Raw genomic sequence first — 16482 nt, forward strand, 5'->3', positions numbered from 1 at the left:
TGAGCACTGCTTGTTCCAGTGGAGCTTACTTCTAAGGAAGAGTTTCTAATGATTGCTGCCTTTGTTGCAATTCCATGTTTTCCTTAGACTTCAAAGAATCTCAGCGGAATCTAAAATTTGCTGATTTCAAAACAGCCATGGTGACAGTTTGCATCATTGTTTCATGTTCTTTCCAATACAGGACGATCTCAGCAAAGACTCACCACCAAGCCATCGACTTCAACATATTTGAAGGCATGGTCTGCCATGGGGTAGCAGTGGTGACCATTTCGCGAGGCAAAGTGGTTTACCAAAATGGCGTGTTCCACGTTGCAGCAGGAGACGGGAGATACGTTCCCCGTGAGCCATTCCCTGAATATGTCTACAAACGGATCAGGCAGCGGGATCAGGTGTGTATGCTGATAGTAATTCTGTAAGTCTTTATGCATAATATGATTGTAGGAATCTCTCTCCTTTGACTAAAAGTACAGCACCACCACCAGGAGGGCCCTGCTGCCACTCTGGTGCTGATAAACATGCATAGGTTTAAAAACAAAGGATTTCTTACTGTGGTATCTCAACAGGCCTCTGTTCTTAAAGCATGTTTTTGAGGACAGTAATATCAAGTTATAATAAGGAGTGTGGCTTAATGAATGGAGGGCTCGTAGTGCACATAATAGTGTGGAAAGGGAGAAGAAACATGTGGCAAGGGAACATGTACAGGAATCATCATGAGGCCATATGAGCTGAGATCTTGTACACAAAACTAATGCAGCCGTAACTTTGGCTGCACGACAACAGATCTCTTTCTTTTAATTTTAAAATAACCTTTATTATACAACAATTTACATATAACTTAGACAGTGCAATACAATACATACAATCTCTCATTTAACATAACACACTTTTGACTTCCGATTCACCTCATTGTACGCATTTCATTATTTTATTTTTCCATTATTTAGCATGAAAGTTTTTGCTATATAATTTCTCTGTTTCAAGATTCAGTCTGGGTCTTTCAGGAGATTTGCATTATCACAATAATGTTTAAGGTATTCTTTAAATATCATCCAATCTTTACTAACTTTCTGCTTTGAGTTTCCTCTTATTCTCCCAGTTATTTTTGCAAGTTGTAAATACTCTATCATTTTCTCTTGCCAGTCCATTTTTGTGGGGATACTGTCGCCTTTCCAATTCTTTGCTATTAAGATCCTACACTGCAGTTGCTTACATAAAAAGGAGTCTGATATTTTTTAAAATTTCCATGGACATAATACCTAACAGAAAGTCTTCAGGGTTTTTTTTTAAATGAGAATTTGAAAATCTTTTTGAGTTCGTTATATGTAGCATCCCACAATTCTCTTATCCTCTTACAATCCCACCACATGTGCATAAAGGTACCTACCCCATTTTTACATCTCCAACAGACATCTGAACTTTTCTTGTACAACTTGGCCAGAGTTAGGTACCATCTGTATAACATCTTCATCCGTTTTCTCTAAAATTGTAACATGCGGTGAACCTTATGTCTTCCCTCCAAAGCCTTTCCCATTCAATCATATGCAGGTGAAACTCGGAAAATTAGAATATCGTGGAAAAGTTCATTTATTTCAGTAATTCAACTTAAAAGGTGAACTAATATATGGGATAGACTCATGACATGCAAAGCGAGATATGTCAATCTTGTTTCTGATGAGAGCAGCTTTTGCGTCTCATTTGGAAACCAAGGACCCAAAGTCTGGAGGAAGAATGGGGATGCACACAATGCCAGATGCTTGAAGTCCAGTGTGAAGTTTCCACAGTCTGTGTTGATTTGGGGAGCCATGTCATCAGCTGGTGTTGGTCCACTGTGCTTCATTAAGTCCAGGGTCAACACAGCCGTCTACCAGGAGATTTTGGAGCACTTCGTGCTTGCTTCCTTTTCCACAATATTCTATTTTTCCAAGTTTCACCTGTATATATTGTGTCCGGTTGAGCCCAGTGTACCATAACCAATTTCACCTCCTCCTCCTTGACTTCCCAGTCAAGGAGGAGGTTGTACATCTTTGATAAAGGTTTCCCTTTGGGCTGAATTAAGTTCTCTTCTAACTTAGATGTTTCTTCAGCAAACCCTTTTTGTTTATTCATGCCTAATCTTTCATTAGGGACGTGGGTGGCGCTGTGGATAAAAGCCTCAGCGCCTAGGGCTTGCCGATCGAAAGGTCGGCGGTTCGAATCCCCACGGCGGGGTGCGCTCCCATTGCTCGGTCCCAGCACCTGCCAACCTAGCAGTTCGAAAGCACCCCCAGGTGCAAGTAGATAAATAGGGACCGCTTACTGGCGGGAAGGTAAACGGCGTTTCTGTGTGCTGCGCTGGCTCACCAGATGCAGCTTTGTCACGCTGGCCATGTGACCTGGAAGTGTCTCCGGACAGCGCTGGCCTCTTGAGTGAGATGGGCGCACAACCCCAGAGTCTGTCAAGACTGGCCCGTACGGGCAGGGGTACCTTTACCTTTACCTTAATCTTTCATTAATTTGGAAGTATTGAAGCCAATCAAATATATACGAAATTCTTCAAAGTGCTTTAATTTCAAAAAATTCCTTCCAGTAGCACCTTAAAGACCAACTAAGTTAGTTCTTGGTATGAGCTTTCGTGTGCATGCACACTTCTTCAGATACACACATGCACACGAAAGCTCATACCAAGAACTAACTTAGTTGGTCTAACTTAGTTCCTGGAAGGAATTTTTTGACTATGGCAGACCAACACGGCTACCTATCTGTAACTGCTTTAATTTCGTTACTTTTCTAATAGCATTTTGTACGTTGCTCAGTTTCCCTTCATATTTTTCTTCTTCACAGTTAAAGCTTCTATGGGTGAGGTCCACCAGGGGGTTTTAGGTTCTAATAGTCCTCTATATTTACTCCATATTTTATATAAAGATTTTCTTATGTGCTTTAGAAACCCTTTGTGGACTTTCACCTTATCATAGGCTAGGTAGGCATGCCAACCATAGTGGTTGTCAAAACCCTCTATATCCAGCAAGTCTGTATCTTTTAGTATCATCCATTCATGGATGCAGGCCAGACCTGTTGCCTTATGGTATAGTTTGAGGTCCGGTAAGACAAAACCTCCTCTATCCTTCCAGTCTATGAGCAGTTTGTTTTATTGTAGGTTTCTTCCCATTCCAAATGAACCTTGAAATGTCTCTCTGCCAGCTTTTAAAACAATCCATTCCCCTTAAAACTGGAATGGTCTGAAATAAAAAGACAACAGGACAACAGGTCTAATGGCGGTGTGCAATTTTGATTTTGACAAGTTTCTTGAGGTGGGGGTGGGGAGGGAAGGAGAATGTGAAAGAAATAAAAATGAAACATGTCATTGCAGGTTTGCCAGCCTGTTCCTGTCAAGCGAGCACCATATGTGGGCAAAGTGATTGCAGTTGCTGCTGAGGGAAAATAATTCCCACAATACAGTTCATCTTTGACATGTGAGTATCTCATTTGGCCATTGGAAACTGACTGGTCCCAAAGCAAGTAACCTGTGGGATGAAAGTCCACACCAAGGCCCTGGCCTTCACTGCATTCCCATCCCGCAAATGAAAAGTATTGTTCTGGGGGTGGGAGGGGTCAGTCTGGGTTATATCCATGAGTGTCTTTCAGGTCTGTGATTCTGGCACCAAGGAGGTTTAGAATCTAGTAGAAGCTGCCATGAAGACAGCTATACTGCAGAGGAGTGACAAAACGATGGGTGCAATTCAACAGAGCCTTAAGTGATTTCCCCCTCTCCTCCCTTGCGCCCCCTAGGGGTTCCTACAACCCTCCAGAGGGAGATTTAGAGGGAACTGTGCTTTTGTGTGAACAGAGCTCATTCCACTTGTGCAACAATTTAGGGACCCATCCACAGCTGTTTTGTTTGTCCCGCAATTTATAGTCACAGGTCCAAGAAGGGTTTTATTTTTGTCCCACTGCTTCCCCTGAGAAAACCCTGTTTACTGCAACATCAGAGCAAATGCCCTATTGGCAATTGTTCCAGTTCCACCGTAAAGAGGTCTTCCCGAGGAAAGTGACAGGACCAAAAAACAAAACCCCACACCCTACCTCTTGGACCCATGATTAGAAATCATGGGGAAACTGTGGCTGCACACTTTGTTGAATCCCACCCGTTAGTAATTCTTATAAGCTCTTTATTCTTATTGCCTCTCTTGGTGACAGAAGTAAGAGATCATGTTTTCTTCCTCTTGTCTCTCTAGGTCAAAAAACCAGATGAAAATAATTCTGTTCGCCCGGCTTCTGCAACCTACTCTGGAGCCCTATTAGTCTGCAATTTTGATTTCTGTATGATGCATCAGCATTTTATCTCAATTCATAAATGACTATTTTCCTCTACAATTTTTACCATTGCTACCTCTTTTGAAAGTTTACAGACATTTATATTTATATAAATAAGTGCATTTATATTATTATAATATAAATGCAATATAAATGCAGTATAAATAAGTGCATTTATATTACCATGCAAACCTTTTCTGAGGCCCATTGTGATTTTTATATGAGGACACGGTGGGGGTGGGGTTGCCAGGCCCCAGTCCCATCTCTGTATTATGTAGTAATCCTCACAATTAAGTGGAAAGCAGTGAGCCTTGCACCAGTCATCACGGAAGTCTCCTACCGTGATAAAGCTATTACCACTATGTGGATAGTAATGTGCTTCAGTTTGTAGGTAGATTACTGGCACTGTGATTCTTTTTGCTTTGGGTTGGGATCATTGGCATGGCACCGTCGGAGCTCATCTGAGGCTGATCTAACTTGCAACAACAACAACAATCTATTAGTACACATGCCCTGGCTATCACTTCAAATTAACATAAGCAATTGCTTGATTCAATACAAATCAGCTTCATAATGGCTAATAACTCCCAATTCTATAATCCTGCAGCTAGACATACCAGGGATTTAACACAGGCCACATTATACACTGTACGACTAAGGGATTATCTACTCTGTTGTCCCACCTATGGAGATGAATACTCAGGTCCCTCTACTACTGTCCTAGTGTCTCAATCGTGGTGCCCATGAACCCTTCTATCTGCAAAATTTACCAGTGGTAGAAATTCACGCTACCACCATAGAAATGAAGAGTTCAACCATGGTCATGGCAAAACGCAAGTCTGGAGCGGTTTCTCTGGGGAAATGAGTTACTCACAGTCTTTGGATTTTGTAGCAAAGCAAAGGAGAAAAATAAACAAGCAACCCTCCAGGCATTCTGCACATTACATATAGGTCATACTTCAGGAGTGTCAGTGTTCCGGACCTTGCCAGTTTTGATTGCCATCCCAAGACAACTGGGTCAGGCCTTCATTAATTTTTCAAACTGCAGCTGATCTGATTTAGCGGATTTTTCCCCACATCAAATTCAACATCTCATTCCCTTTTAAAAAATAGGAGAGGAAGTCCTGCATTTTTAGAGTGTGGGTGGAATGGGTGAGTCAGAGGGGCCTCTGTATAGGCAGCGTCAGTGGTGTACACAAGGATGGAGTGAGTTTGTGTGTGTGGAATGAGGTCACAGCACCACTAGAAGCAACATTAGGAAAGAAACCCAGTAATCCTAATTGGTTCTGAATAACTAAAACCCTTCGTTTCAAATTTGCATCGTTCATGTTGAGTCGAAAGCTAGAGTTCTTTCATCTGTGAAAAATAAAACATGAAGTGGAAGGTGGCTGGGGGGACTGATGACACTTGGGTGATGATAGATATATAGTGCCAGGCGGGGGGGGGGGGGGAGAATCCACCCACAGAAAAGAACATTGGCAAAGATCAGACAAAGGCAGCAGAAAAGAAAAGAGAAAGAAAGCGAATAATTCTGAGCTCTCCTACTAGAAGATGCAAGGGAGGAGGCAGGTACAGAAAGAAATATGTGAATTATGCAGTGGTATCGCTTAGGGTGTCAGACCGACAAGTCTCTACAGCTTGATGACTTCAAAGCTGAATGACAAGGTGAGAGTCAGAGGTGAAAAGTGAATGAATGTAAGAAAAATCAAATGCATCAGACCGTTTATTCTCTTGTAAAACCATGGATTTCTTCATAGAGATTTTCTTTGCGTCGTTAAACGCTGCCGACTTTTGCCACCTCTGTTTGTTTCTTCCTGGAACTCCTCATTGCCTGGAGGATTGGGGACCAGAAATGTAACTGAGGAAGAGAGGAAATATATTTACAAGTGAGTGCCTACAATGAATTTGCAGATGCCCTCTCTACCATCTTTCTCTGTCTAGAACAAGAATGGGGGGCTCTGAAGAAGTGGGGGCGGGCAAGTGGCTTAGCACCCTTCTCAAGCAAGATGGTAGCTAAACATCCACTCCCCTTCATCCAAATGGAGTTTGGTGTATATATAGTTGACTCATAACTTGCACACATTTAACTTGTGTGATTGCAACTTTATGCACTTGGTGGCCAATCACAAAAATTAAACGCATTCAAGTCTGACGGCTTTAAAACTTCTTCCGTGCCAGGTTTACCTGTGCTGAAAGAGCTTTTAATTTCACATAATTTCTCTGTGAAGGTCTCACGAGATCTTGCAGGGCTGTCAGAGATCTTGCAGGAGCCTCCCAGAGCTAGCATGAGAGATTCCCAGAACAAAGCCATTCTGAGTACAAGCTTTCATGTGGCCACTAATTTGGAAAAGAAGCAGGAAGGGGGAAAAAGCCCAAGAGAACAACCTACAGGAAATTACTCCAAGAGGAATCAACAAGGGGCAAATAGGTTGCCTTTCTATCTGTCACCTCCCTCTACCACTCAGTGCTGTTGCTTTACTCCCAACACATCCTTTCTTTGAGGGAAAAGGAAATTTCTAGACCAGTGGCAGGGGACTGCTGTGTAGGCCTAATTAGGCCTGCCAGGCCATTTTGGGCAAACCATGTCCACCTTTACTGCACCTGCTGCTGTATGCAGCATCTGGCATTGGAAAACAAGCTGCAACTGCAGCAAATGAATAATTGGGAAAGGCCTGCCTTCCTTTGCAGTCATGGATTGGTTTTGAAGCTTATCAGAGAGGCAAGCCCTTGTGTCACAGCAGAAGTGGGGTTGTGCAAACAGCACCTGAAGTGAGTCCAAGCATTACTTTCACAGCAGATGTGCTACCAGAATAGCGTGGGATGTTTGGCTTCTATGGTAGTTCATAAAATCCATTAAAAAAAATAAAATCAAGATTTCCCTTTCCCCATGTATAGGCAAAGGGAGTGAGCAAATCATTACCGTTGCCAGAAACTACAGATAGGCTTGTGCTCTGACTCTCGTTTCAGTTTGGTGGTTTCTAGGATCAAGCTTTAGGATTTAACTTCCAAGCTAGCCCCACATTCTATGCTGTTTGTAACTTACCGTTGCAAACGAATTCAGCTTCCTCTTCTCATTCCTCTCTGGGAGCTTTGATCTTCTCTTTAATAATTTTGAGTGCAGATACTTTATCCGTTTCACGTCTGTGCTGGGATAGAATGATGTTGCCACTAGGATTTTAAGCTGCGTAAACGTAGAGACGCACAGCCCAAGCACTGTTAAAAAGATGATGATGACACCCAGTTGGATCCAAGTTGCTGAGTGGGGAACATTTGGTCTGGGAATACAGGCATGCTCAAAGAGAGGACTGCTGAAGGAAGTCTTATTGTCCACAATCTCCCCATGGTTGAATATGAATTTGTCAGAATTTTTCTGCACAAGAGAAGTGAAAGAAAAAAATTAAAAAGAAGTTGGCGTGAGCCTCCTATGAAATACCTGATGCATGATGCTTCAAAGTCAACAAAGCAGAAGCATTGCAACCCAGCAGTGAAATTCCTTCCAGGGTCTCTGTGTGTTTCAAGTCTTCTACAGGATATTAACAGTCGCTTAACTACTGAGTCAAACCTGCTCTAGGCAATTGCTTAAACCAGTAGGGTCCCTTTGACAACCAGCTTGCAAGAGATATGTGATTTGGAGAATGCTTAAAGGAATGCTTAAAGCATCATCATACACAGTAGCTGAGACAGCCTTAGAAGAACCATGCTGGATCAAACTAAAGCTCTGTCTGTTCAAAGTATAGGGAACCTATGACCCCCTAAATGTTGCTGAACTGCAGCTCCCATCATCCTTGGCTCCTGGCCGTGCTTGCTGGTGTGGATGGGAGTTGTAGTTCTGCAACATCTGGAGGGCCAAAGGGTCCCCACACCTCGCCTATTCAAACAGACACCAGTGGAGTCTTATTGGAATAAGCACCAGTGGAGATGCTTATTGGAAACAGACAACAGGACATGGAGACACAAAACCCCACACTGCACCCACCCACCCCCCATCGATGCCCAGTGGCATACTCCGCTTTCAACCTAGAAAGTCCTTAAAGATTTCCCCTTGGTAAACTTTACCCAGATAAATTTCCCTAATGTCATGTTGAAACCATATTAAGTGTGTGGCCATCGTCACATCCTGTAGCAGTGAATTCTGCAGGCGTGTGATTTGGAAGGGGGGGGGAGAACCTGAATGGAGCCCATTTGGTTCAACTTCCTTCAAAAGGAACGAGTAACAAATGAGTGAATAAATATGAATTGGTTTGTTTTCACTGTCCCATTCATATCTCATTTGCCCAGAATTCACTAGACATTACAATATTCCAGTGAAGAAATGGCAGTTGTCATTGTAGGCTGTTATCTTCCCTTACTCCATGCCTGGGAACACATTTGCAAACCAGAGAAACTGTTGGTCTCGTGCACACACATCAACCTTTCACTCACAACCACATGTGTGCGCACACGATGGAAACATACAGCCACACAAACAGGCTTGGGGGAAAAAATGTATTGGCTACAAATGATGGTTTCCAATGCACTTAATCGGTTAGCACAAGGATTTGCAATTCACAATAGACCCTGCCTCTGCTCCTCCACTTGCAGGCATCCAACATCCTCCCCCAAATCTGCTCTGGAGGGTTGGGTGAACTCCAGAACAGATTTAGTGGGTGCACACAGGGAGAAGGGACTTTTCATTGCACAGGCAAAAACCTTGCACTAACATTCAAAGCACTACACGCAAAGGCTTCTTTCAAGCATAATTTCAATGGGGGTAGGGAGCCAAATGGCCCCTATGGACCTCAGAGAAGACCTTTGTGGGTGTACCCATGAGACCACATTATGACTTTCACCCTAGAACAATACAGCACTTGGGGCATTCTGGGGAACCTCTCCAAAAGGAACTACCACCACTACAGTAATAGGGCACTGCTAACTCCATCACACCATATTGCAATTTATTTGCAATATCTGGTGGGCCACAGAGCACTGGATTAAATGGACCCTTGGTTTGATCCAGCATGGAAATTCTTCCAAGAGCATCATCCAGCCAACCTGATGCCCTCCATATATTTTTGACCACAACTTCCCTTAGTCTGAGTTAGCATGGAGAAGGGTTAAGGATGAGGGAACATGTAGTTGAACAACATAGGAACCATAGGATTGTAGAGGTGGAAGGGACCTCTGAGGGTCATCTAGTCCAACCCCTTTGCAATGCAGGAATCTCAACATGTGGTCCCCCCATCCAATTGGAAACCAGACCGGACCCTGCTTAGCTTTGCAAATGTCCTAGCAGTTTAACTGCTGCACCAATACATCATCCAGGCTGGTGAAGCCTGCTCTAGACTTGTGACCCAAGTCTGTAAGAATTTGCTAGATAGTTTAGCGCTGGAAGGATTGCACTCACTTTAAACACACCTGATACCTAGTAGACATGCCCTTTCATATTGATATATGGTGGCTGCTTCTGGTTGCTCAATGAAGATATATGGGCACTTTGCCTATGCACAGAAGCTCTCTTTGTTTATCATTTCACATGCCCCAGTCCTGACGATTGGCATTAAAAAGAGCCTTCTGGGATCAATGAGTTACCAGCTCCAGTTGCCTCCAATATTTTCTCAGACATTCTGGTGTTACCTTCAGTCCATGCAGCTGAAGCAGAAATGTATCTACAAGTCCTAAATTGGGGAATGGGGATTGGACATGGGAGGGCAAAGCCTATCTTTGCTCTGTGGCTTTGACTGCTCCCTAAGATGTACTGCATGGGGGAAATTTTAGATAGCAGTCACTGGGAATAAATACACACACATACACAGAGTTTTTGCCTTATTTCCCCTTTGGGGAGTAAATTACCTGACACACACGTGGGAGGCAGCAAAGGAAATTTCATTGTCCAATCACCCAACAGCAGGTGTTATTTAAATCCCTTCCTGTTTTGTTGTAATTGGAAGTTAAGCACTAGTTATGTTGCTGAACTCAAATACCCTGCTCTCTGGAACACCTGAGATTCTTATAATTGCTTCTTGGATAAATGGTTTCTTTAGGGGAGAGAGGAAAGTTGATTGCTCAGCACAACCAGCTCTAAGAGGAAGTAATGGGAAATTCACCTGCTGAGGAGCAAAAAATTCAACACAAAAGGAAAGAACTTGGGCTGTACTACTAAAGCAGACAAATGTCTGGATGTCTATTAGAAATACTTTAGTTCTTGAGGGTACCAAGGGAGTGTATAAGATATATAACAGAGTTCTCAGGATCCCATTTTGCAAGCTGTCCCATCTATTTCTTTGGAGTCTGTTGGCGGTGTGGAGGGGGGTGGGTGGATATCTGAAGTGCATTTCCTCCAGTGAAAAACTTAAACCCACAAGTAGTTACTTCACAGAACCAGTTTGATGAGATAGCAAAAACAGAATAAATTTATCACATTGAGGGAGGATCATCTGATAGCATGTCACACCAATGAGGGTTGACTCTGGCCAACCTGCCTGCATCTGCAGGGGGGGGGGGAAACCAAAATTGGCTAACCCTTTCTATGAAACCTCAATGCTCGTTTTGCCCAATGTCAACCCAAGTATTCTGCTCCTTCATCTCTGCATTCTGCACTGTACAGAAAAAAAGAAGCTCTAATTCATTAACCATATCTTTAGAGCATCCTTTCTCAACCTTGGGTCCCCAGGTGTTGGACTACAACTCCCATCATTCCTAGCTAGCACGACCAGTGGTAAGGGATGATGGGAGTTGTAGTCTAACAACACCTGGGGACCCAAGGTTGAGAAAGGATGCTTTAAAGGAAGGGCTGCAACTCAGTGACAGAGCTTGCAAAACAAAACAAAACCTTGTATGCAAAAAAATCTCAGGTTCAATCCCCATCATTTCCAGGTAGGACTGCAACACAAGAGAGCTGCAGTCAGTTCAGTGTTGGCAGTATTGAACTAGATGGATTACTGGTCTGACTCAGCATAAGGCAGTTCTTCCCCCTCAGTTCCCGGTTTGAGGGGGTGGCGGGCAAAGTGTCATCCGGTGGGTCTCCTCTTCTGCCAGCTCTGGAGGTTCAAATCACAAGAGCAGCACTAGGCAGCTGGGTCTAGCCACCTGTTTAATTCCCAAAAGTCCCTAGAGCTTGGCTGAAGGCATGGTGGGAAATTAACATGGCAACTAGAAAATTGGGGGGGGGGGGAGTAGGCAGAGCAACAGCAGCAGCTGCATGGGAGTTCCAGGTCCTGGTGCCAGCCCTGCATTGGCCCCATAGCACTATCCCCAAACACCTATTCCGAGCTTGAGGATAATTCCCTCTTGTTCCCGAATGGCAATCAGTTCAACCTGGCACACTATAGCATTGGGCAGATAAGTATAAATCCCACTTGCATCAGCTGATGGGGTTAGATAAGCAGAGAGGTCCTTCTGCCAAGCTCTCCTGGCTCAGCAGGCCACGGACCAACCTCCCCCTTCTGCCAGACCTGAAAATGATTCAGCAGCCAGTCATTGAAATCTTGTATCTTCCCATGCCTTGTTGCTAGCAATCTTTTAAACTGGAAATGACAGGGATTAAACTGGAGGTCTTTGGCCTGCAAATCATGCTTGAGCCTTTGCTGCAACAAGACACCCAAAAGAGGCCTCCCAAATTTTGCACTTCCGTTTCCTCTGGCCACACAAAACACTCAGCATAAACAACGTTCCAATCTGCCTTTTGCTGTTTTGTCATTGCTTTATACGCACAGGCTTTTTAAAGCCTGCGCCATTCCACCACCCAACCTCATTTTAAGTCCTTCTGCGCTGTGTTTTAGCATACGTTTACTTTGCAGAAAACTTGTATCTAAAGCAATAAAAGCCCAAGAAAAGTGCTGGTAACTGTAGCTAAGGTACTTACATGGTAATACAATTTCAAATGGACCTCTAGCTCAGGGAAATCTTGGAGATGCTTGCTCACTGAAAAAATGAGCCAGTAAAGCAAATAATCTACTGCTGCAAAGAGAGCCCAGATGCAAAGGTTAGCAAGCACAGGGAGAAAAAAGCGTGCCGTGCATTTCCTTTCTTTCTGGGTCTGGCAAAAAGATGGAACCATTGTGTACAGCTCCCTTTCTTCTTTGCTGAGGGGAAGGACGCAGAGCTTCCTTCGCTGCTGCTGCCGCTCATCGTAGCGAATAAACGCTTTCGTAATGTAAGTGTTCTTAAACTTGATGTTGTGGGGACTCAGGAACTTCCTCATGAAGTGTAATGTCCCAAGAACGATGAAAATAACCCCCAGCAGAGGGAGCACTTTCTTGCCCAGGTAGGGCGGTAGGGCTAGTATGGAGGAAATCTGCCTGGCAACGTTCTGGATGTGGAGCCTCGTCTCACTCAACCTCAGCTTCAAGCCTTCGTCCGAAACGGCATAAGACACATTCAGCTTGTCCTTCACTGACACAACATCTTTGAACGGGTTGCCCAAGATCTTGCTCTGATTGTATATCCACCGAATCGCTTCGATGTAGCGGCCGAGGAAGGAGAAACGCTGCGATTGAAGGATGCAAGTGATGCTGTCTACCAGCTGATTTAGGTTGTGGAAGATGTTTTGGATATTGCCAGCTACCACCGCCCCAGTCCCGGCAGCGATCAGGGCATTCCTTCCTTCGCGCAGGCCACAGGAAAGGAAGAAAAGCGCAGCAAAGCATCGCAGGTGCCTGGACAGAAACAAACCCATGGAAATGGCAATCCAGAGGAATGGGGGTGCGACTGCAGAGAACGTGGGGTAGTCCGCTAGGAAGGAATACCCTGCTAGGAACAGGAACACATTCACCATCAAACTGACGGAGCTGCAGATCGCAAACAGGCACGACCGGCCCTTCCAGCCAGACTTCTTTTCGCCCACAAAATGTGTCCATATGTGCTGAGCAAAGGCAGCAAAAGAAGTCATTTTCTTCAAGGGTCTGGAGATCCAGTAATTGTGACTGGGAATGGAAACAGATAGATGCTAAATTTATCTCTTAAGCAATCTATGGAGGTTATGCTTTATTCCTCAAAACTGAAAGACCTACCAGCACAGTTCTCATATATATCCAGGCGATCTGCACTAATGACACGATATCAAGCTAATTTCAACTGAGCAGGAGTTGAATAGGCAGATGACATCTTGGAGGCAAGAAAGGAGCACTGCGTCCAGGGCATTTTGATCTTGCGTGATGATTCCTCAGACTGTCTGAATCTCTTCTCCTTGGGGCCTATCATGGGGGTTCACTGACCCTTTTCGAAGGGGTGGCTGTACCCTGAAGCTGAATGGATGGTGCAAATGGTTGTTTGATTACTCTGCCACTTAATCCAGGTTGTTGTTCAGTGTAAAAAGAAATAAACCAGAGGGAATTAATTCAACTCAATACATTCAATAGTAATCTTTTTAGCCATATTTCCTACTTCCAATGCCACTGGGACAATCAGTCCATCTCTCTTTATTATAAAATAAAATAAATGCATTTAAGAGACATCAGCTACATGGTTTATAGTTCACCAAGCAACACAACTCCAGCTTTCACTTGTTACTTGGCTCCCATTGTTTCCACATAACAAGTTTTCTCTAAAGAGGCAGAGCTGATTTATATGCATATTAGATTTTTTAACACAACACAATCAATCAGATTCTAATTAAATAAGATAAACTTTTCCAATTTTGTCCTGTAATGAGAGTCTGTTGCCTTAACAAATACTATTTTATAAGGATAACTTTATCTTTTGTTTTCAGCGCAGACACAGCAGGTTCCTAGGAAGTGGGGTAGATGTTTATACAGACACAGATCTTAAGATTATTAATATACTTCCCATTTGTTATCATTATTCATGTGCCTGTATTACTATCTGCTCCGGCTCCAAAACAGAGATGAAGGAAGAGTAGGAATTTTCCAAAGATTACACCCTGGAAATCAATAGACCTTGAAGAACACCTTTCCCCATACCATCTCTCCTCCCTCCCCACCCCAATTGCCTGTTCAGAGTATCATTAGTGAAGGAGGTAATAATAGTGGTGGGTTGGAACACCACATTTTTCTGTAGCAGCCCTAAGACTATAAGGAGGTGTGCTCCAAACCTGGGAAGCCCATCAACGCCTCTCTCTTTTGTCCTTGGCTTTGACTAAAGGCTAAACTAATTTACGTGGCAAATCACGGTAAAGGCAGCCATTTAACAAAATGCTGTCCTCCTGGTTTCTGTACACAAATGTCCCCAAGGGTTTCTCCCTGTTCTTTTATATGCATTTTCTATCTATGGCGTATGACAAGGCCTTCTTGGTGGTGGCTCCTTGTTTGTGGAATGCCCTTCCTAGCAAGGTGCATCTGCCTGCAACATTAACAACTTTTAGGAGGGATTTTTATAAAGTTCCTGTTCACACAGACATTTGATGGCTGAAATACACTGTTTCCAGCAACCTTCACATTAGCCTGTATGCACTGGTGATAACTTGTCTTGAACAAATAGTTACCCATGTTGCTGCTGCTCCCCCTGAATGTGTCCAACGGCCCCAAGGTCCTGCAACAAGCAAAACAGCCTTGTTGGCCAAAACAGAAGCATTCTCTCAGCCCCTGATTAATCATGAAGTCCTAAGCACACTTACTAATAAGTCAGTCTGATTGAGCCTATTGACTTATTTCAGAGGTAATTTCATTTGTATTGCAATGCATGCCTGCAATCCGATGTATGCATACTTTGTAATAAGTATATTGAACTTATTGGAACATATAGGTTGGGACTCTTAACACCAGTACAGAAAAAGGGGGCAGGGAGCAGGAATGTTACTCTATCCATTTCTGGCAGTACCTTGATGCTCAAGAATCTTTTTGGAAAGGCGATGCACTCGGCGAATCCAATTTGTAATGGATATGAAGCTGATGCCTTAGATCCTTTTGGTCCCCTGCATTGAGACTTCTGAATATTCTTGCACCTCCTTCCTTCTATTTATTCATAGCTGGACTCAGCTTTGTACCCTGTAACCAGCAGCCAACATTCTTGTTTGTTGTTATTGATTAAAACTGTATTATAAAACAAACCACATTAATACTCATTTGCAGCCTACTTAAAAACATAATTCTCAAGATTTACTTACAGATTCTCCTGCAAGGCACATTACGATTTTTTCATGGAGTGGTGCTTCTTGATTATGCGGGGAAGGACTGACTAGTGCTGCAAAGAAGTTTATGCTGAATCACCCCAGCCGTTCAACCCACCCACCCACCTAATGCGTCAGACCATTCTGAGATGGCTCTTGTTTTGATGACGATAAATGTGACTGAAACAGAATGTGGGTAAAATGGGGAAGTTATTTGCATTAAGAACTGTGGCCGATCTAGGTAAAATTCCTTGGCATAATGATCTCCACTTACAAATAAAAGATGATGTTCAGAGTGGCACATGAAGGTGGGCAAATCCACCTCTGCTAGGGTAAGGGAGAATGGTAGGAAATATTTATCATTACTACCTCACTCCCTACACCTTCCACAGAATAATACACTCTTGCCACTATGCTGGAGAGGCTGTGAGTAGGGCACATTTTTTCACATGTGGTGGTTGTGTCCTGATTTTGCTGCATTCTGGAAAGATGACTTCAAGGAAATTAACAAAATTACCTGTCAATCCCTTCTCTCTGATCCACAACTGGCATTGATGCATATATTTGAAGGGCAGACTATGTCAGTAATGTATAAAGATGCGGTGGCTGCATGACTTGTGATCGCCAAGAACTGCCACCAGCCTTTTCCCCTTGCTGGTACCACGAGATCTGGAATTTGACAATGATGGAGAAGTTAACACAGAGACTCAAGGCATTAAGTAAAGGAACTCAATCAGATTCCAAGATACATCTTTATTGCATTTATTTGTTGAGACTTTCCCACCCCCTTGGAAAGCGATGGGAAAATGAATAAGTACAGTGGTACCTCAGGTTAAGAACTTCATTCATTCTGGAGGTCCATTCTTAACCTGAAACTGTTCTTAACCTGAGGTAAAACTTTAGCTAATAGGGCCTCCTGCTGCCACTGTACCGCAATTTCTGTTCTCACCTGAAGCAAAGATCTTAACCCGAGGTACTATTTCTGGGTTAGCGGAGCGGAGTCTGTAACCTGAAGCGTCTGTAACCCGAGGTACCACTGTAAACAATTCTGATAAATGAATAGGGGGAAGAGAAACAGAACATTACTCAGCAAATAGTTTAGATTATCAGCAAGCTGGAAAATCTACTTAGTTACCACTAATTATTAATAG

The 16482-nt window shown here is 43.4% G+C and overlaps 2 protein-coding genes across 6 annotated transcripts in view; one reads left to right on the top strand and one right to left on the bottom strand.

Moving 5' to 3' along the window:
- DPYS (dihydropyrimidinase) overlaps positions 1-4350 on the top strand; it is a 45169-nt gene extending 40819 nt beyond the window's left edge. Inside the window, exons 8-10 of the mRNA XM_028736310.2 lie at positions 182-389; positions 3347-3449; positions 4212-4350. Coding sequence (XP_028592143.2) covers positions 182-389; positions 3347-3421 — 283 coding nt within the window. The 3' untranslated portion in view covers positions 3422-3449; positions 4212-4350. The remainder of the gene's footprint in view (positions 1-181; positions 390-3346; positions 3450-4211) is intronic.
- Positions 4351-4915: 565 nt separating this feature from the next.
- Positions 4916-16375, bottom strand: DCSTAMP (dendrocyte expressed seven transmembrane protein). 5 transcript variants are annotated; one of them, XM_028736313.2, is made up of 8 exons: positions 16281-16375; positions 15849-16000; positions 15043-15209; positions 14708-14754; positions 13278-13551; positions 12131-13190; positions 7334-7660; positions 4916-6148 (listed from the first exon to the last, which is right to left on the bottom strand). In XM_028736313.2, the coding sequence occupies exons 6-8, from the start codon at positions 13154-13156 to the stop codon at positions 6065-6067; spliced, it is 1437 nt and encodes a 478-aa protein (XP_028592146.2). In that variant the 5' UTR covers positions 13157-13190; positions 13278-13551; positions 14708-14754; positions 15043-15209; positions 15849-16000; positions 16281-16375; the 3' UTR covers positions 4916-6064. The 5 variants fall into 5 exon arrangements, with proteins under 5 accessions (XP_028592146.2, XP_028592144.2, XP_028592145.2 ...); XM_028736311.2 differs by having other exon boundaries at positions 12131-13551; XM_028736312.2 differs by lacking the exons at positions 15849-16000; positions 16281-16375 and adding an exon at positions 15329-15396 and having other exon boundaries at positions 12131-13551.
- Between the last annotated feature and the right edge of the window lie 107 nt (positions 16376-16482).

This window comes from Podarcis muralis, chromosome 8 (assembly GCF_964188315.1).
Source record: "Podarcis muralis chromosome 8, rPodMur119.hap1.1, whole genome shotgun sequence".
Classification (NCBI taxonomy): domain Eukaryota; kingdom Metazoa; phylum Chordata; class Lepidosauria; order Squamata; family Lacertidae; genus Podarcis; species Podarcis muralis.